At 43.5% G+C, this 20,777-nt stretch overlaps 1 protein-coding gene and 1 long non-coding RNA gene across 2 annotated transcripts in view; both read left to right on the top strand.

The window, feature by feature from the left end:
- LOC133749708 (uncharacterized) overlaps positions 1–19,237 on the top strand; it is a 32,908-nt gene extending 13,671 nt beyond the window's left edge. Inside the window, exon 3 of the long non-coding RNA XR_009864609.1 lies at positions 18,731–19,237. This is a non-coding gene — a long non-coding RNA (uncharacterized LOC133749708). The remainder of the gene's footprint in view (positions 1–18,730) is intronic.
- On the top strand, positions 6,448–7,727 carry LOC133749951 (S-adenosylmethionine decarboxylase proenzyme-like). Its single transcript, XM_062179324.1, has 3 exons — positions 6,448–6,556; positions 6,908–7,257; positions 7,569–7,727. The coding sequence occupies exons 1-3, from the start codon at positions 6,448–6,450 to the stop codon at positions 7,725–7,727; spliced, it is 618 nt and encodes a 205-aa protein (XP_062035308.1).
- Positions 19,238–20,777: the final 1,540 nt, after the last annotated feature.

Raw genomic sequence — 20,777 nt, 5'->3', positions numbered from 1 at the left:
TCTTTAATTCTAGCAGTTATTATTAACAGACACTAGTCTTGTTTATGTGATCCCTTTGACACTTAATCCTATCATTATTATCAATTATGAACTGAAACTGATCACTTTGACTAGTAAGATGGCATTGGTACATGTCACCTTGATGGGATTGATTTGGAATCCCCTGGCACATTTCTAGCTCTACCACTGGGAGTAAGTCCGAGTGAGCATGTGCCAGACTGTACATCTCCTCCCTCTCTTAGTCCCACTCTTATTTTTAACAGGGATCACTTTTCAGTTAAATTTAAACACCCAAGAATAATTGTGTGTTAATTAAAGAGTTCAACCAATGGTATTAAGTAGAACAAAAAAAAATACTAAAGGGAATAAAATAGTTGTTCCTTGACAGTCAGGACAAAGGCTGATCAAGTCATTGTTTCTCATAGTGTCCGTTTCACTTCTACAGATTTCCTTTTAGGTTCTCAGTTGTCACTGATCAGGGAGAACATATGATATTTGTCCTTTTGGGACTGGCTTATTTCACCTAGTATGATGTTTTCCAGATTCCCCCATTTTGTTACAAATGACCGGATTTCATTTTTTTTTTTTTTACTGCTGTATAGTATCCTATAGAGTACATGTCCCATAATTTATCCAGCTACTGTTGATGGGCATTTAGGTTGATTCCATGTTTTAGCTATTGTGAATAGACCTGCAATAAACATTGAAGTGCAAACAGTTCTTTTATTTGGATGGCTTAAATTTTTAAAGGAGGAGGGGAGCAGGCATTTGGCACAGTGGCTAAGACACACCTGTGATGCCTGCATCCCGTATTGGAGTCCCTAGTTCAAGTTCTGGCTATTCCACTTCGAATCCAACTTTCCAAGGCAGCAGGTAATGACTCTGGTAGCTGGGTCCTTGCCACTCAAGTGGGAGACCTAAATTGAATTGCAGGCTCCTGGGTTCAACATGGCCCAGCCCTGGCTGTTGAGGCATGTTGGGGAGTGAACTAGCAGATGGAAGAGATGCGTCTGCCTGTCTTAATTATTCTCTCTGCCTGTCAAGTACATAAGTAAATAAGGAAGTAAATGAAAAGGGGGAGGCAGTGTGAAGAAAACTCTGAAAGTTAGATTTCTGCCATTTTAGATTTTCTACGTGATCTACAGTGATAGGAAGAATTTTTAAAATTTGACAACCATTAGGCTCATAAGACGAACTTGATTTTGCTGTGAAGTGAATCCTGACTCAGTATTTCTGGCAACGAAGTAATACTCAGAATGAATAGTGCTTGTTTTAAATTAGTTATATAATAATTTCTTCAGATACAGAGCCTAAAGTCTTTCATATGCTAATAAAAGAATTGTTGAAAGCATTTGTTTGCCCTCCAAATCTGAATGCTTCCTAAAGACTTGGTAGATCTCTTATCAGTGGTTACTGAGATTTGGCACATAATCAATAAAATTCTGAATATCAGAATACAATTCCAGAAAACAGAAGATTGTAATTTGATCATAATTGTGTCTAAGACATAGGTTAAATAGTATTAACAATTTTCCTGGCTTCCCACTGAGAAGAAATCACAGTTCCTCAAGTTAGTTATGTTCTACAAATATTTACTGAGTGTTTCTGATGGTCAGGACACCAAGTCTCCAGAGATTTCTTATCTTTTCTCCACTCCATTTTCTCTGTTTTTTTTTTTTTTTTTTTTAAAGTTTATTTCTTTGAAAGGCAGAGTTACAGAGAGAAAGAGAAAGGTCTTCCATCCACTGGTTCATTCCCCAAGTGGCCACAACAGCCGGAGCTGTGCCAATCCAAAGCCAGGAGCCAGGAGCTTCTTCCAGATCTCCCACATGAGTGCAGGGGCCCAAGGACTTGGGCCATCTTCTACTGATTTTCCAAGCCATAGCAGAGAGCTGGATCAGAAGTGGAGCAGCTGGGACTCGAACCGGTGCCGAAATGGGATGCTGGCACTGCAGTCGACAGCTTTACCTGCTACACCACAACACTGGCCTCTAAACTTTTTATTCTTGCCACTCCAGCTACATCTTACTTCCTGTCTCTCAATTCCTAGCTCTTTTCTTGTCAGTGATTACTTGCTCGACTTAGATGCCCTCTGTGTCTTCCCAAGGGCTTTGCCATTTTTGTCATCCCTACTGAGAGATCTTCAAAGTATGAGCAAATGATATTTCCCTTATATCTTTTTTCTAAGCCAATTTTTTTTTAAAGTACATACCATTATATCCTTCTAACAGTGCACCATTGTTGATTTCAGGGTTATTCAGAAGTTTTCTTAATTAAATTGATTGTGCTGACAGGAATAAAGGAATCAAGGGAGGGTGAATATGTACTGGGATTGTTGGATTTGAGCTGAAGGTTATCAAGGATTTCAGTTGAAATGGAATCAGTGCATAAGAAAAGCTAAAAATAAACCAAAATGAATGCATTAGTCTTCTACTGATGCTGTGATAAGTCCCCACAAACCTAATGGGTTGAAACAAGAAAAATTTATTATCTTACAGTTCTTTTGATTTGAAATATCAAATATATTATGGATCTTCCTAGGTTAAGGTGGACATGTTGGCAGAGTATTCTCTGGAGACTCTCTGGCTTCCTTAACTCATGGCCCCTTTCCTTCACCTTTAAAACCAGCAACTCTAGGTCAGGTCTCTCTCACACTGCTATTTCTCCAGTTCTATTTCCGATTCCCTCTTCCACTGTTAAAGATTCTTGTGATTACATTGGACACCATCTGTATAATCCCAGGTGACTTCCCTATTTAAAAGTTTTCATGCATTAATTAATTTGTACTTATTTGGAACAGAGAGGGAGACAGAGAGGGTAGGAGAGGAGATTCTCCATCTGCTGATTCACTCCCCATATGCCCACAACAGCTATGGTTGCCAGGCTAAAACTAGGAGCCCTGAGCTCAATCCGATTCCTGCATGGGTAGCAGGGACCCCCAAGGACAGATCTCCCTATTTTATTTATTCTATTTCCTAAAGATTTATTTATTATTTGAAAGGCAGTGTTACAGAGAGGCCAAGGCAGGGAGAGAATGAGAGAGTTTGAGAGGTCTTCCATCTGCCAGTTCCTCTCCAAATGACCACAGCTGCTGGGGCTAAGCCAATTCAAAGCCAGGAGCCCATAGAGGTGCAGGGTCCCAAGCACTTGGGCCATCTTCCGCTGCTTTCTCAGGCCATAGCAGAGAGATGGATCGGAAGTGGAGCAGCCAGGACTGAAACCGGCATCCATATGGGATGCCAGCACTACAAGCAGCTGCTTTACTCACTATGCCATAGTGCCAGCCCTAACCCCCCTATTTTAAGGTCAGCTGATTGTCAATCTGTTTTTTTTTTTTAGTACTTTTGTGGTCACAGCCTCTTTTTTGAAAAAAAAAAAAGATTTATTTATTTATTTGAAAGTCAGAGTTACATAGAGAGGAGAGGCAGAGAGAAAGAGAGAGGTCTTCCATCCTCTGGTTCACTCCCCAGTTGGCCGCAACAGCCGGAGCCGTGCTGATCCAAAGCCAGGAGCCAGGAGCTTCTTCTGGGGCTCCCACGTGGGTGCAGGAGTCCAAGGATTGGGGGCATCTTCCATTGCTTTCCCAGGCCATAGCAGAGAGCTGGATCGGAAGTGTAGCAGCCGGGACTCAATCCAGCACCCATATAGGATGCTGGCACTGCAGGCAGTGTCTTTACCCACCACACCCCTGATTGTCAATCTTAATTCTGTTTGCAACCTCAATTTCCATTTGCTATATAATCCAACATATTCACAGATTCTAGGGACCAGGATTTAGACATCTACCACAATGAACAAAGGAGAAGTTCGAAACACTCACAAAGGAGGGATACATTATAACATTAAATACACACACCTTATTCTGGAGGAGTAGATTTTGACAATGAGGACTAATGGCAGCATAGTCCATGATGCTGGAATATGTCATATTTTCACAGAATTATAAGGCTGAGAAGAAGTTGGGTATGTTGTACTGTAGTTAACATAAAGTAATAATTAAGGTCATTTTTGTGAGTAAAATAACCAACCTTTCAGAGAAGAATAAAAATTGTACAGCTTATCACTTGAAAGACTCAAACTTAATGACAGTAGGCAACTTTGCGCAAATTATCCTGAAGAAAGAAAGTATATATATATATATATATATATATATATATTTTTTTTTTTTTTAAAGATTTCATTGATTTGTTTGGTAGGTAGAGTTACATATGGAGAGAAGGGTCTTCTATCCATTGGTTCACTCCCCAAATGGCTGCAATGGCCAGAGCTGTGCCCATCTAAAGCCAGGAGCCAGGAGCTTCGTTTCCCACACAAGTACAGGAGCCAAAGCACTTGGGCCATCTTCCACTGCTTTCCCAGGCCATAGCAGAGCAGGATGGGAAGAGGAGAAACCAGCATATGCACCAGAGACCATTTTGTAGAACCAGAATTCTAGTCATCCTAAAAACCCAGCAGTTAGTAAAAAGGACAATATACAAAACATGCATCAGTCACCTATAAGGACTGAAGAAAGAATGTCTTGCTTTGGGAGTTCTCCAGGGAAACAGAACCATGAAAAAAGAGAGAGAGAGAGAGAGAGAGAGAGAGAGAGAGAGAGACCATTGAAGGTTTCGGTAAGGATATAGAGGCTACATTATTCTAGTAAACATCCGAAAATGGATTATTAGTTGTTTTTTTTTTTTTTCCAATATCCTTAGCAATTCTGTCTGTTGGGATTTTTCACTGGTCACCTTCCATAGTCAGCAGTCTGGTTTCATTATTGGCGCTAATGGTTTCAGGTAGAAGAACTTCATCATAATTCCTACACCTTATTCTCCAATGAGTTCCACTTTCCACCTACTTACTGTTGCATATCAAAAGTCATTACATGCTCTGCTAAAGCAAGGGCCTTTTACTTTAGGTCTTACTTTTCTGGGGCATAGAAAAATCGGCAGAAACAGAAATTTCATTTTTTTAAAGATTTATTTTATTTGAAAGGCAGAGTTACAAAGGGAGAGAGAGAGAGAGAGAGAGAGATCTTCAATCTGCTGGTCACTCCCCAGATGGCCACAATGGTCAGAGCTGGGTCAATCTGAAGCCAAGAGCCAGGGGCTTCTTCCGGTTCTCCCATGTGGATACAGGGACCCAAGCACTTAAACCATCTTCTACTGCTTTCCCAGGCACAATAGCAGGGAGCTGGATTAGAAGTGAAGCATCTGGGACTCCAACCAGCACACATAATGGGATGCCGCCGCAGCTTAACCCTCTATGCCACAGCACAAGCCCCAAATTCTCTCTTTTATGCTTACCAGCCCCTGCAAATGGAAGGAAGCAACGTAGAGAGATTGTCCCACTGATATGACGAGTTCTGCCACACCACCTTAGGGGAAAGAAGTAGCCATAGTTATTTTGTTGTTTTTTTTTTTTTTAAAGATTTATTTATTTATTTGAAAGTCAAAGTTACACAGAGAGAGGAGAGGCAGAGAGAGAGAGAGAGAGAGAGAGAGAGAGAAAAGAGAGGTCTTCCATCCGATGGGTCACTCCCCAATTGGTCGCAACGGCCAGAGCTGTGCCAATCTGTAGCCAGGAGACTGGAGCTTCTTCCGGGTCTCCCCCGCAGGTGCAGGTGCCCAAGGACTTGGGCCATCTTCCACTGCTTTCCCAGGCCATAGCAGAGAGCTGGATCGGAAGAGGAGCGGCTGGGACTAGAACTGGCGCCCATATGGGATGCCGGCACTTCAGGCCAGGGCATTAACCCACTGCACCACAGCGCCGGCCCCTATTTTGGGTTTTAAATAACATTTTCCCCCTGTGATACATAAGAAATCTAATATAATGAGTAATGTGCTAGAATATTTGCAAAGTGAATCATCTCCAAAATTTTGAATTTTTTGCTGGTGCTCCAAGACTTTATAGCATGAAATCCTTCATGTTAAGACTTTTTTTTTTTTTTAATGGATTTGTTTATTTATTTGAAAGAGTGACAAAAGGAGAGGGAGAGGGAGGGAGGAGGAGAGAGAGAGAGAGATTCCATTCTCTAGTTCAAACCCAAATCCCTTCAACAGCCAAGTCTGGGCACGGCTGAAGCAGGAAATCCATCCGAGTGTCCCGCATGAGTGGCAGAGACCTAAGCACTTGGGCCATCTTCTGCTTCCTTCTCAGGTGCTTTATTGGGAAGCCAGATCAGAAACAGTGTGGGCTTACACAGTATGGCCAGCGACATTAGCTAGCACTCACTCAGCTCTCTAACAGGAAATCAGCAGTCTACACGAGACTGAACTGTATCTGCCTCTTTTTCCTACCAACTCAATTCAACTCTCGCTCAAAATAAATAAATAAACAAACAAACAAACCTGAACTTTAGTAACACAGTTGGGAACAATCCACAGAGGCAGTAGCAGCAGCAGGAGAAGAGATTTAATTTAGTTGATTTTCTGTGGTTGTTGGTTATTTGCTAGTCTCACGGGGATGGAAGCTGCACATTTTCTCAAAGGGACGAAGAAGCTGCTGGAGGTTTGGTTCTCCCCACAGCAACCCAGCACAATTCAAGGATCTGGGGACCTTTCTACTATCCCAAGACCTGAGCAGGACATACTTTTGAAGGATGTAAAATGTTCAATCATAAGTGTGACAAAAACTGACAAGCAGAAAGCTTATGTACCCAGTGAGAGTACATGTCTGTCTCCAAGAGACATTTTGAAGACATGTGGTACTACCCTCTTGCTGAAAGCACTGGTTCCCCTGTTGGAGCATGCTAGGGACTACAGTGGGTTTGACTCAATCCAAAGCTTCTTTTATTCTCGTAAGAATTTCATGACACCTCTCACCAAGGGTACCCACGCTGGAATTTCCAGGAAGAAAGAGTTTCTTAAAGCAGTTCTTCCAAATGGAATAGCATATTGTTTGACATGTAAGAACTCTGACTGTTGGTACTTGTATTTTCTGGATTTCCCAGAGAGTTGGGTAATCAGCCATCTGGATCAAACCCTGCTGATTCTGATGAGTGAACTTGACCCAGCAGTCATGGGCCAGTTCTATGTGAAAGTTGATATTACTGTAAAGGATGTCATTTGTGAGAGTGGAATTTGTGACCTGATACTTGGTTCTCTCATTGATGCCACACTGTTCAATCCTTGCAGGTATTCAATGAATGGAATAAAATCATATAGAATTTATTGGACTATTCACATCACAGCAGAACCAGAATTTTCTTATGTTAGCTTTGAAACAAACTTAAGTCCGACCTGCTCTGATGACCTGATCAGGAAAGTTGTGCAAGTGACCACCTTATTTTTAAAAAAAAAACTTTAAAAAATTTATTTGACAGAGTTAGACAGTGAGAGAGAGAGAAAAAAAGATCTTCCTTCCGTTGGTTCACCCCACAAATGGCCACTATGGCCGGAGCTACGCCAATCTGAAGCCAAGAGCCAGGTGCTTCCTCCTGGTCTCCCACACGGGTTCAGGGGCCCAAGCACTTGGGCCATCCTCCACTGCTGGACTGGAAGAGGAGCAACTGGGACTAGAACCCGGTGCCCATATAGAATGCCAGCGCCGCAGGTGGAGGATTAACCAAGTGAGCCACAGTGCCGGCCCTGACCACCTTATTTATTCATCAGAGTGTTAAATGTTTCACAGTGCTTTCTTCACTCCAGAAGATTGAAGATTTTAAACACCTTGATTGCCAGAGTGTTATGTTCAATTATCACAATTTTGTTTTTACCAGTTTTGCTAAGCAGCAGCAACAATAGCAGAGTTGATTAAGAAAATGAAGAAAAAATTCAAAAAGAGAACACACATAGACAGGGTGGCTGCTCTGCTTTCCATAACCACCACCTTGTAGTTGCAGAAGGCCCTAGATGTAAAGATAGTGTAATCATTTTTAATTGTAGGCATTATTTTTTATAAAGATTTGCTCATTTATTTGAAAGAGTTACACACAGAGAGAAGGAAAGGCAGAGAGAGAGAGAGAGGTCTTCTGTCCGCTGATTAACTCCCCAAGTGGCCACAATCAGCTGCGCCGATGCAAAGCCAGGAGCCAGGAGCTTCTTCTGGTTCTCCCATGTGGGAGCAGGGGCCCAAGGACTTGGGACATCTTCTACTGCTTTCCCAGGCCATAGCAGAGAGCTGGGTCGGAAGTGGAGCAGCCGGGACTAAAACCAGTGACTATATGGGATGCTGGCACTGCAGGCCGTGACTTTACCCACTACACCAAAGCGCAGGTGGGCCTGTATGCAATATTACATGAAGGAGTTAGATACCTTGCATGAAGGCTGTGTCCTGTGTTTAGGTATTCTATGCCACTCTTGTTTTGAAAAAACTTTCACTACATGAAACTTTACAACACTTGCAAGTTTATGAAATTTTACAACACTTGAAAGAACAATTCAATTTGGTTTATGCACCAGTGTAATATTTCTACAGGTATCATCCAAAATTCCCCACAGACAAGGTTTTCGTGGTGTTGGCCTCATCCTAACCATCTGGGACTGTTGTATTCTATTGCTGCCAGGATTTTTACATCCAATTTCCTCCACTTTCTAGAATGTTTTCTCTACTAATGCTAGGAAATGAATTTCTATTTCATACAGATGGTTTTTGCAATAGCAATTAAAATTTTTCTTCACACACACAAAAATAAACAATAAAAAAGAAGAAGAAAAATGAAGCAGAGTGACTAGGACTCAAATCGGCATCAGAGGCAATGGCTTAACCCACTGTGGCATAATGCCAACCCCCATAGTAAGACTTAAAAAAAAAAAAAAAAAAAACCTGAGAAACACATTGTCTAGGGCAGGTGTTGTGGTGCAGCAGGTTAAGCTTCTGCTTAGGACACTGATATCCCATACTGAAGTGACTGAGATCCAACTTCTTGCTAATACACACCTTTGCAGGCAGCAGATGATGGCTCAAGTGCTTGTGTCCCTTCCACCCCCCATTTGTAAAGTACTACAAACTGTGTGGAGTAAACAACAGAAGCTTCTCGTCTCACAGACCTGGAGGCTGGAAGTCCGAGACCAAAATGTCAACAGTGCTATTCCTCTTCAGGTCTGTGAGGAAGAATTTGTTCCATGTGTCTGCCTCGCCCCCGGTGCTTTGCTGTTAATTGCTGGCATGCTTCGGCTTGCTGCTGTATCACCCATTATCTACCGTCATTGTCACATGGCATTCTCCTTGGTGTGTCTGTCTCAAGATCCTTCTAATAAGGACTCCAGTCACACTGGATTCGGAGCCCCCTCCTCCAGTGTGACCTTATCTTAATTATATCAATTGACTATTTTCAAATAAGGTCATTTTCTGAAGCACAGGGGGTTAGGGCTGCAACATGAATTTTGGAGGGTGTAATTTGACCTATAACACTTGTAATTAAGATTATATTTTATAATAATGGTTCTTCCCTTTCTTCAACTGTCTGTGTGCCAGGCATTTGGTAGGTATTGGGAATACAATAGTAAACAAGATCAGTCCTTACTTTCGAAAAGTTCACTTCACAATGGGTGCCTCTTCATTTGTAGCCTTTTCAGTGCCACAGAAGTGAAATAAAAAGGAGACTACAGATCATTAATGATGATGTAGCAGGATAGCTAAAAACAACAATAGCCAATATTTATTGAAAACTATGCAAACATTGTCATGTAAATTATCTCAATCTTCGAACAACACTACAAGGTAGGAACTATTATTAGCACCTCTGTCTACAGGTGTAGAAACTTAGGCTCTGAGGCACTAGCAGGTGGCAGAGTGAGGATTTAAACCTGAGATGGTCTGCCACCTACCTAGAATGACTGTTATATAATCCCTACATCTTCTACTGGTAGGGAGAATTGGAAAAATATCTTTCCTCTATCATTAAACAGTAATGTAGGGCAATACCCACCATATAATTTCTTCTCTCTCTCTCTCTTTTTTTTTTTTTTATAGGCAGAGTGGATAGTGAGAGAGAGAGAGACAGAGAGAAAGGTCTTCCTTTTTTGCCGTTGGTTCACCCTCCAATGGCCACCGCGGCTGGCGCATCTCGCTGATCCGAAGCCAGGAGCCAGGTGCTTCTCCTGGTCTCCCATGCGGGTGCAGGGCCCAAGGACTTGGGCCATCCTCCACTGCCTTCCCGGGCCACAGCAGAGAGCTGGCCTGGAAGAGGGACAACCGGGATAGAATCTAGCACCCCAACAGGGACTAGAACCCGGTGTGCCGGCGCCGCAAGGCGGAGGATTAGCCTGTTGAGCCACGGCGCCGGCCCTTCTCTTTCTTTTATATTTGCAGACATCCAAAGAAACACTTGTTTCTTCCAGCAACATTTCTTACTGAAGAAAAACTCATGTCCCTTTTCCTCCCCCTTTCCTTAGAGAGCTTCCCTTTCTACCTAGAAACTAAGTTTGCCCCACAGAACTTGCTGGTCATTCAGGCTTTCTGCTGGGAAACTGACTACCAAGTGGTTGGCCTACTATTCCAGGACAAAGAACGGAAAGCATCTCACCTTTCAGAGGTAAACCAAATTTTGGGAGCTGGAAGGATGGGGTTAAGTTTCCTGGTGGAAACATGGGCCCTTGGTGCTGCTGCTTCGAGTGGCTTCAGGTAGTGACAGTAGATAAGGGTGTGCTGGGTGATCAGAGGTTTATTTTGTTCCAGTCTAAAGCAAAAGCATAACTCAGCAATGTTTTTGCTTATGGCCTAAAGCAAAACATAACTCAGTAATGTCACTTTAATGAGGAAAAAAGAGATGTAATAATCGGGTTCAGCTAGTTCTTAGAGCTGATAAGTCTCCCTGTTCACCTCATAGTAAATGGAACAGCTTCCCAAGCATTCCAACCTGACCTTTATAATAAGTTAGATGACTGCGCCGTGGCTAAACAGGCTAATCCTCCGCCTTGTGGCGCCGGCACACCGGGTTCTAGTCCCGGTCGGGGTGCTAGATTCTATCCCGGTTGTCCCTCTTCCAGGCCAGCTCTCTGCTATGGCCCCAGAAGGCAGTGGAGGATGGCCCAAGTCCTTGGGCCCTGCACCCACATGGGAGACCAGGAGAAGCACCTGGCTCCTGTCTTCGGATCAGCGCAATGAGCCGGCCGCGGCGGCCATTGGAGGGTGAACCAACGGCAAAGGAAGACCTTCTTCTCTGTCTCTCTCTCTCACTATCCACTCTGCCTGTCAATAAATAAATAAATAAATAAATAAGTTAGATGACTCTGAGAAACTAACATGCTTATGTAGTACAATGTGAGTAATTATAGAAAGGGCATCTAGAGTGAATATCTCCTCTTGCACTTCTAGGGACTTAAGTAGGATCCTTTTTTACTGTGAAGAACCCACAATTCAAAAATGATTCCATTTTAGGGAATTTTTAAAAAAAGATTTATTTATTTATTTGAAAGTCAGAGTTACACAGAGAGTGGAGAGGCAGAGAGAGAGAAGTCTTCCATCCGCTGGTTCACACCCCCTCCCCACCCCCCACCCCCTGGCACTGAGCCGATCTGAAGCCAGGAGCCAGGAGCTTCTTCCTGGTCTCCCATGCTTCAGGCCAGGGCGTTAACCCGCTGAGCCACAGCACCAGCCCCTAGGGATATTTTCAATCTGTTAAATGATGGCAAATACCAGTTACCCTGATTTGTTACAGAAATATCTTTTAAAAGTCTAGGTACATGGGGCCAGCGCTGTAGCATGGCGGGTAAAGCCGTCGTCCACAGTGCTGGCATCCCATATGGGCGCCAGTTTGAGTCCCGGCTTCCCCACTTCCAATCCAGCTCTCTGCTATGGCCTGGGATAGCAGTAAAAGATGGCCCAAGTCCTTGGGCCTCTGCACCCATGTGGGAGACCCGGAAGAAGCTCCTGGCTCCTTGCTTTGGATCAGCGCAGCTCCGGCCGTTGCAGCCATCTGGGGAGTGAACCAGCAGATGGAAGACCTCTCTCTCTCTGCCTTTCCTACTCTCTCTGTGTTACTCCAACTTTCAAGTAAATAAATAAATCTTTTTTTTAAAAAAAAGTCTAGGTACAAGGGTGAGCATTGTGGCATAGCAGGTTAAACTGCCACCTGGGATGTCTGTATCCCATATTGGAATCCCTGGGATCAAGTCCTTCCTCTACTTCTGACCCAGTTTCCTGCTAAGGTGCCTGGAAGGCAACAAGTGATGGCCTAAGTACTTGGGTTCCTGCCACCACGTGGGAGATCCAGATGAAGTTCCTGGTTTCTGGATTCGGTCTAACCCAACATGAGCTGTTGTGGCCACTGGGAGAGTGAACCAGTGGATGGAAGATCTCTGTCTCTTCCTCTCTCTGACTCTGCCTTTCAAACAAATATATAAACCTTAAAACAAAGTCTAGGTACAAATTCTCAATGGAAGGACAAATTGAAAAAGAAAGTGAGGGGCCAGCATTGAGGTATAGCAGGTAAAGCCACCACCTGTGACACTGGCATCTCATATGGCACCAGTTCATGTACCCAGCTGCTCTACTTCTGATCCAGCTCCTTGCTAATGTGCCTGGGAAACCAGTGGAAGATGAGCCAAGTACTTGGGTTCCTGCCACTAATTTGGGAAACTTGAATACTGGGTTCTTGGCTTTAGCCTGGCTCAGCCCTGGCTGTTACAGACATTTAGGGAGTGAGCCAATAGGTGGACAGTTGATCTATGTGTTTGTCTTTCTCTCTCTCTCTCTCTCACACACACACACACACACTTTCCCCCTCTCTGTCACTCTGCTTTTCAAATAAATAAACATGGTAAATAAAGATGAAACGAATAGAATAGGAACTCAGCTCTCAAAGAACTCATTTTGAAAATGTCTTTCATCAAGCCTTCTTCTTCTTCTTTTTCTGACAGGCAGAGTGGACAATGAGAAAGACAGAAAGAAAGGTCTTTGTTTTCCGTTGGTTCACCCTCCAATGGCCGCTCTGGCGGCGTGCTGCGCCGATCTGAAGCCAGGAGCCAGGTGCTTCTCCTGGTCTCCCATGCGGGTGCAGGGCCTAAGGACTTGGGCCATTCTCCACTGCTTTCCCGGGCCACAGCAGAGAGCTGGCCTGGAAGAGGGGCAACCGGGATAGAATCTGGCACCCCAACTGGGATTAGAACCCAGTGTGCCGGCGCTGCAGGCAGAGGATTAGCCTAGTGAGCCACAGCGCTGGCCTTTTCTTTTCTTTCTTTTTTTTTTTTTTTTTTTTTTTTTTTGACAGGTAGAATTATAGACTGAGAGAGACAGAGAGAAAGGTCTTCCTTCCATTGGTTCACTCCCCAAATGGCCGCGACGGCCAGCGCACTGCACCGATCCAAAGACAGGAGCCTGGTGCTCCTTCCTGGTCTCCCATGCGGGTGCAGGGCCCAAGGACTTGGGCCATCCTCCACTGCCCTCCCTGGCCACAGCAGAGAGCTGGACTGGAAGAGGAGCAACCGGGACTAGAACCGGCGCCCATATGGGATGGCGGAGCCGCAGGTGGAGGATTAACCAAGTGAGCCACAGCACCGGCCCCCAAGCCTTCTTTTTTTTTTTTTTTAATTTATTTTCTAATTCCATTTTTTGTGATCTTTCTTTTTTAAAAAGATTTATTTATTTATTTGAAAGTCAGAGTTATACAGAGAGAAAAGGAGAGGCAGAGAGAGAGAGGCCTTCCATCCACTGGTTCACTTCCCAATTGGCCGAAATGGCTGGAGCTGTGCCTATCCGAAGCCAGGATCCAGGAGCTTCTTCCATGTCTCCTACATGTCTGCAGGGCCTAAGGACTTGGGCCATCTTCTACTGCTTTCTCAGGCCATAGCAGAGAGCCAAATCGGAATTGGAGCAGCTGGGACTGGAACCAGCACCCATATGGGATGCCAGCACTGCAGGCGGCGGCTTTACCTGCTACGCCACAGCGCTGGCCCCATAATCAAGCCTTCTTAAGATGAAAAGGAATCAAACCTTTTGTTTGGGATCAAGTCTACATGCAGCATATTTCTTTATCTAATCAGTGCCCATTTGGTATGGGATGTTGGCATTTTAGGTGGTGGTGCAACCCATTGTGCCACAACTCTGGTCCCTCTTTTCATCTGTAAACTTGATCATTCCAGTCTTCAGTGTCATCCTGTAACTATTTCTTGCCATTGTAAACAGCTTTGAATAGGCACAAGTGTGTCTCCCATCATTGTAGTTGGGAGTTGGAGGTGAGGGCACTTCATCTTTTTTATCTTTGAACAGGAGCATTATTTCCATCTTTATTAACCATAGAGTTGTTACTGAGGATGCTGTTTAGGAAGTCTTCATTCAATCATTCATTCATTCTGACGTTTTGCATTCTTTAGAAAGTCATAGCAGGATATGGAAATTCTATCTTAATAAAGGTGTTTTTCAAATGCTATTTATAGTAAACTCCAGTGTTTTTTTCCCCAAGGCCAGCATAGTTTGGCTCTCAAAGGCTTTTTGAACTGAGTTGACTATGTGACCTGGTTGCATCCCTCCGAGGGACTTTCTCTGGCACCTGTCCCAGGTGATAAACCTTTCTCCTTTTGGGTGATGACACTGGATGTGAACTTAAATTCCCTCTATTCAGACACTGTGCAAACCTCCAGAAAAACATGGTGTAAAATCCCCATCAATAAAAAAGAGAATAATTGAATGGAATGCTTGGAAACATTCCCAGAAATGTCTTCAACCTTGGGGAAAAAACTCCCATCAATTATGTTTACTCACTCAGCCACAGGAATAGAATTGAAGGGGAAGTTAGGACAAGTAAAGGTGCTATTTGAATGGAGATTCTGCAGAAAAGGTAGCTGGGCTGTTTCTCTACACACAGGTGGTGGGGAGATGCAGCCCTCTTTTGAGAAGTGTTAAAAGGTAGAGAAACTCAAAGCATGTTTTGATAGGGAGCATCAGGATTGACCTAAATGAATAAATATGACTCAGGTATCAAAATATGGAGCAGATTTTTCTTGGTAAAAGAAAAGTTTCCATTTCTGTTCCTGGTGGAGTAGCATGCCTCTGAAAAGTGACTAAAGCACAAAGAATATGAAGGGGCATCAAGAGTTGGAGGAAAGACCAAACGCTGAGTGAGTGTTTCATTTTTTCTCACTCTTTACTTGAAGCACACTCTAGTCGGTGTCATTTGGGGTAGCTAAAACTCAGGAACTTGTAATCTTACAAATTAAGTGTTCAGAGGTTGGAGCAACCATCCCTGGAATATGAAGAATATTCCAGAAGGGAGAGAATACAATACAGAGTTCAGAGTTTCTAACGTATCATTCATTTGTATGTCTAAGATACCATCAGAAATTACTAAACAGAAGAAATAGGTGACTGGCATTGTCGCATAGCAGGTTAAGCTGCTGCTTGCAATGCTGTCATCCCATTTTTGAGTCCCAGCTGCTCCACTTATGATACAGCTCCCTGTTAGTACACTTGGGAAAAAGGGAGAGATGGCCCAAGTACTTAGGTCCCTGCCACCCACATGGGAAACCTGAAAGAAGCTCTTGGCTCCTGGCTTCAGCCTGTCCAGCCCTGGCCATTGTTGCCATTTGGGGAGTGAACTAGTGGGTGGAAGATATATCTTTCTGTATTTCCCTGTCTCTCTCTGTAACTGCCTTTCAAATAAACAAAATATTTTTTTTAAAAGCCCATACTTATGAAAGGCATTCAAAAAAGTTCATGGAAAATGCATATTATGACAAAACTATGCATGATTTTCAGTTTTATCATGCTAAAATAATATTTTCTTCTATTTTTCCTCAAACTTTTTGAAGCATGCTCTTACCCCCAGAGATATAAAAATTAAAACAGTGAGATACCGTTACATACCTGTTAGAATGGCCAAAATCCGGAACAGTGACAGACAGCACCTAATGCTGGTGCGAATTAAGAACAGCAATATTTTCATTCATGATAGTGGTAATACAAAATGATAGAGTGACTTTGGAAGACAGTGTGGCAATTTTTATAAAAAATTAAAGAATCTCTTACTATATGTTCTAACATTTACACTTCTTCTTTTTTTTTTTTTTTTTTTTTTTTTTTTTTTTTTTTTTGACAGGCAGAGTGGACAGTGAGAGAGAGACAGAGAGAAAGGTCTTCCTTTTGCCGTTGGTTCACCCTCCAATGGCTGCCGCGGCTGGCGCACTGCGGCTAGCGCATCATGCTGATCTGAAGGCAGGAGCCAGGTGCTTCTCCTGGTCTCCCATGCAGGTGCAGGGCCCAAGGATGTGGGCTATCCTCCACTGCACTCCCAGGCCATAGCAGAGAGCTGGCCTGGAAGAGGGGCAACCGGGACAGAATCTGGAGCCCCGACCGGGACTAGAACCTGGTGTGCCGGCGCCGCAGACGGAGGATTAGCCTAGTGAGCCGCGGCGCCGGCCACATTTACACTTCTTGATATTTACACAAGACAGATGAAAACTTATGTCCACAAAAAAATATGCACACCTTTGTTTACAGCAGCTTTTTTCATAATTACCCCAAACTGGAGGAAATCAAGGTGTCCTTCGTTACATGAGTGGACAAAATGATCGTAGTTAACTAACAATTCAACATTACTCAGTCCTAAGGAAAAGAAATGAGCTCTACAGCAATGAAAAGACATAGAGGAGGGTGAGTGAGTGGTGCAGCAGTTAAGACACTGGGATGTCCACTTCCCACATCAGAGTGTCTGGGTTCAAATCCCAGCTCTATTCCTAATTCAGCTTCTTGCTAACACCTTGGGAGACAGCAGGTGATGACTGAAATGCTTGGGTTCCTGCCCCCTACATGAGAGACCCAGATTGAGTTCCTGTCTCCTGTCTTCAATGTAGTCATGTTCTGGCTGTTGTGGGCATTCAAGGAGTGCACCAGCAGATGAAATATTTCTCTCTCTCTCTCTCTCTGCCTTTCAAATAAACATAAAAGATAAATAAAAATTTTCCAAAAAGGAAGAGATATGGAGGAAACCTACATGCATCTATTAAGTGAAAGACCCAAAGTAAAAGCCTACATCCAAATATGACATTCTGGTAAATATAAAACAATGGTGACAGGAAAATGATCAGTGGTTGCCAGGAGTTAGAAAGGTGAATAGGCTGAGCAAGGAGGATTTTTAGGAGGTGGAAATCCTCTGTATAACATAATGGTGATACCTGTCACTATACATTGGTCCAATCCCATAGAATGTACAACATCAAGAGTGAACTCTGATGTCAACTATGGGCTCTGGTAGTGATGAAGAGTCAGTATAAGTTCATCAGCTGTAAAATACACACCAAATCTGGTGGGAGATGTTGACACATGTGTGGCAACACGGGATATGTGGAAACTATATCTTCCTTTCAATATTGCTGTAAATCTCAACCCCTCTAAAAAATAAAATCTCTTTTGAAAATCCTTTAAATATGAAAGTGAAATAAAGGCATAAGAGAAATTAAAGCTGGGGCTGGCACCGTGGCTCACTTGCTTAGTCCTCCACCTGTGGTGCCAGCATCCCATATGGGCGCCAGGTTCTAGTCCTGGTTGCTCCTCTTCCAGTCCAGCTCTCTGCTGTGGCCCGGGATGGTAGTGGAGGATGGCCCAAGTGCTTGGGCGCCAGCACCCACGTGGGAGACCAGGAAGAAGCACCTGGCTCCTGAGTTCAGATTGGCATAGCTCTAGCTGTGGCAGCCATTTGGGGGGTGAACCAATGGAAGGAAGACCTTTCTCTCTGTCTCTCTTTCTCACTAACTCTGTCAAATAAATAAAAAAAATAAAAAATAAAGAAATTAAAGCTAATAGGCTACCACTACACAAGGATCTTTCTTAGTACTATGTGTCCAACAATATTCTCTGTGTTTTCAGTCTTAATTTGTGTTTCCCAAAGCCAACTCTGAAATAATTTCAAGTGAAGTGGTTTATTTGGGAGGTGCCATGGCTGAATTGTGTTCTCCCTTTATCAAATTTATATTTGAAATCTTTACCCTCAGTACATAAGAATGTGACCATTTTTGGAGACAGAATCTTTTAAAAATGTTTTTCAAGATTTATTGATTATATTTTATTTGAAAGTCAGAGTTACAAAAAAAGAGGGAGGGACAGAAAGAGATCTTTCATCTACTGATTTAGTCCCCAGATGACCCACAAGGGCCAAGGCTGGACCAGGCCAAATCCAGGAGCCAAGAGCTTCATCCTGGTTTCCCACATGGATGGCAGGGACCTTGCACTGGGCCATATTCCATTTTTTTAAAGCTTTTTATTTAATGAATGCAAATTTCATAGGCACAACTTTATGAATATAGTGGATTTTCCCCCATACCCACCCTCCCACCCCCACTCCCATGGCACCTGCTACTCCCTCTGAGGCCATTAGCAGGGAGCTGGATTGGAAGTGGAGCAACTGTGACACAAACCACTGCCCATACGGGTTGCCAGAATTGCAGGCAGCAGTTTTACCTACTAAACCACATGCTGGCCTCCCCCAAAGTTTTTAATATAGGTATTAGTCAGAAAGAGAGAGAAAAAGACACACACACACAGAGATTGAAAGAGAGAGAACAAAAGTTCCAATTCACTGATTCACTCCCAAAATGCCTACAACCTCCAGGGCTGGCTGGGCTTAGCCAAAGCCAGGAGCTGGGAACTCAATTTAAGCTACCCACATGGATGGCAGGAACCCAATGAACCTGAGCCATTACCACTGCTTCCCAGGGTCTGCGTTAGCAGGAAGCTGGAGTCAAGAGCTGCAGCTGGGCATTGAGCCCAGGTATTCTGATATGGGATGTGTGCATATAACCAGCATCTTAACCACTAGAATAATGCCCACCTTGATAAGGTCTTTAAAGTGGTTAAGTTAAAACTCGGTCTTTAGGATGGGCCTTAATTCAACCTGACTGGCGTCCTTGTGAGAAGAGGAAATTCGGACACACCGGGAGACACCAGACAGATCCTTGAGCATGCAGAGACGACCATGAAGACACTGGGAGAAGACGGCCATCTGCAGTTCTGGGCAGAAAGTTCAGAAGGAACCAAAGCAGTGAACCAAACCAAAAATCAGTTGATTGTGGACTTGCAGCCTCCAGACCAGTAAGAAAATACATGTCTGCTTAACCACCGTATCTGTGGTATTTTGTTATGGCAGCCCTAGCAAACGATCATAGTGATGATCCCAGACTGCGTGGTGGGGACAAGTAAGAAAGAGAGAAAAGGTAGCCGGTAAAAGATGCATTAGCAAGCTCTGTGGGAAACAGCCAAAATGGGCACCCAATGACAAAGACCTAGGGTTGTTATGGGAAGGTTTCCAGTTTTTATTTCAAGTCCTTGCCCCCACATGAGATAAAAATTCAAAGCAGTGGCATACATACAGTACAAAGATGAAAGCAGGTTTATTTTAAAAGATTGAGAATACCTTCGTGAGTGAGTGGGCAACTCTGCAACGAGAGTGACCCATCATGAGAGGGCCAGAGAGGTGCCTGCAAAGCAAATGTTGTGGGGGGAGGGGGAGAGGAGGACCAAGAGCAAGGGCCAAAATCCAAAAACAGGCTGCTCCCACTTGCCACAGTTCCCTTTATGGAGTAGGGAGTGGTCCTCTAATTGAATATACAAACAAGGTGGAGTTTGGGCAGGGTTTAGTGTGTGTGTGTGTGAGTCTCATTGGTGCCTCCCCATGGAATTTAACTTCCATGGATCCATCATGGCATCACCTTCTTAGTTCTGGATGAGGCGCAGGCTAACATGGGAAAGTGGGCCTAAGGATTGACATGTAAGGGGTGGGGTTTCAGTACAGGGTTGCAGAGTTAGAAGTTGTGGGAAAATCCCTCAGCACTTTTATTCCTATCTAACTTCCTGCCTACTTCCCCAGTCTAGGAGATAATGCTAAAACTTAGAGTAATTAAGAAGATAAGGCAGATATGAGTTCATCTTTACCAGCTATTTATTTATCTGGAAAATACAGATAACATTACCACTATATGAGAAGAACATAGTCCGTGGGAAACCTTAGTCATTATTTGGCATATTTTAAGTGTTCAGTAGATATCTTTTGTTTTTTTTTTTTAAGATTTATTTATTTGTTTGAAAGGCAGAGTTACAGAGAGGCAGAGGCAGAGAGAGAGAGAGAGAGGGAGAGAGGGAGAGAGAGAAGTCTTCCATCTTCCCCAAATGGCTGTAATGGCTGGAGCTGAGCCGACCTGAAGCCAGGAGCTTCTTCTGTGTCTCCCAAGTGGGTGCAGGAGCCCAAGCGTTTGAGCCATCTTCTACTGCTTTTCCAGGCCATAGCAAAGAGCTGGATCAGAAGAGGAGCATCTGGGACCAGAACTGATGCCCATATGGGATGCCGGCACTGTAGGCAGTGGTTTTATCCACTATGCCACAGCCCCAGCCCCAGTAGATAACCTTTTAAAAATAATTTCATTTAATGACAGCACTCTTAGCGTAAATGATAATAGCTTGCTTAAAAATATCTCCAAAAATTAGTGATTAAAATTTAAGTTACATTGGGAATCTTAACTATATTATCGTGGTTTATAGTGTCTAGTGCAGTGGCTTACTGAGTTCTTAATATATAAATACTTATATACATCATATATAATCAATAATAATTCATTTACATGCACACGTGATTTTCATGTTGATGGGGCTGGTCTGTAAGATTACATTCCTTTATGTACTGAATTTTCCTGCTTCTACACTCACTTCCTGTAAAGTCTAAGACATACATATTTTTGCAGTGACACACGTCACTGTTTTCTTTCTCTAAGTCCCAAGGTTTGGAGAGGGACTTTTGGTGAGTCATCATCTTGGTCTCTTGCGGTGATGTGTGACCTTATCTTTTGTCTACTGTCTCCAAGCATTACTTCCTGAAATAAGGCTGCGGATCTTTAAATGCTGGCTGAGTACAGCTGCTTTGGTACTGCTGT

Source organism: Lepus europaeus, chromosome 20 (assembly GCF_033115175.1).
Source record: "Lepus europaeus isolate LE1 chromosome 20, mLepTim1.pri, whole genome shotgun sequence".
Taxonomy (NCBI): Eukaryota; Metazoa; Chordata; class Mammalia; order Lagomorpha; family Leporidae; genus Lepus; species Lepus europaeus.
The sequence above is the reverse complement of the archived record's forward strand: the minus strand, read 5'-3'. Positions and strand labels throughout refer to the sequence as shown.

Excerpts from the sequence above, each read along its gene's own strand:
- LOC133749951 (XM_062179324.1), top strand. The coding sequence starts at position 6,448 with ATGGAAGCTGCACATTTTCTCAAAGGGACGAAGAAGCTGCTGGAGGTT. Across the intron at positions 6,557-6,907 it reads GGACCTTTCTACTATCCCAA|GGTACTTGTATTTTCTGGAT; the intron begins GACCTGAGCAGG and ends ACTCTGACTGTT. Across the intron at positions 7,258-7,568 it reads TGATCAGGAAAGTTGTGCAA|GCCCTGACCACCTTATTTAT; the intron begins GTGACCACCTTA and ends GCCACAGTGCCG.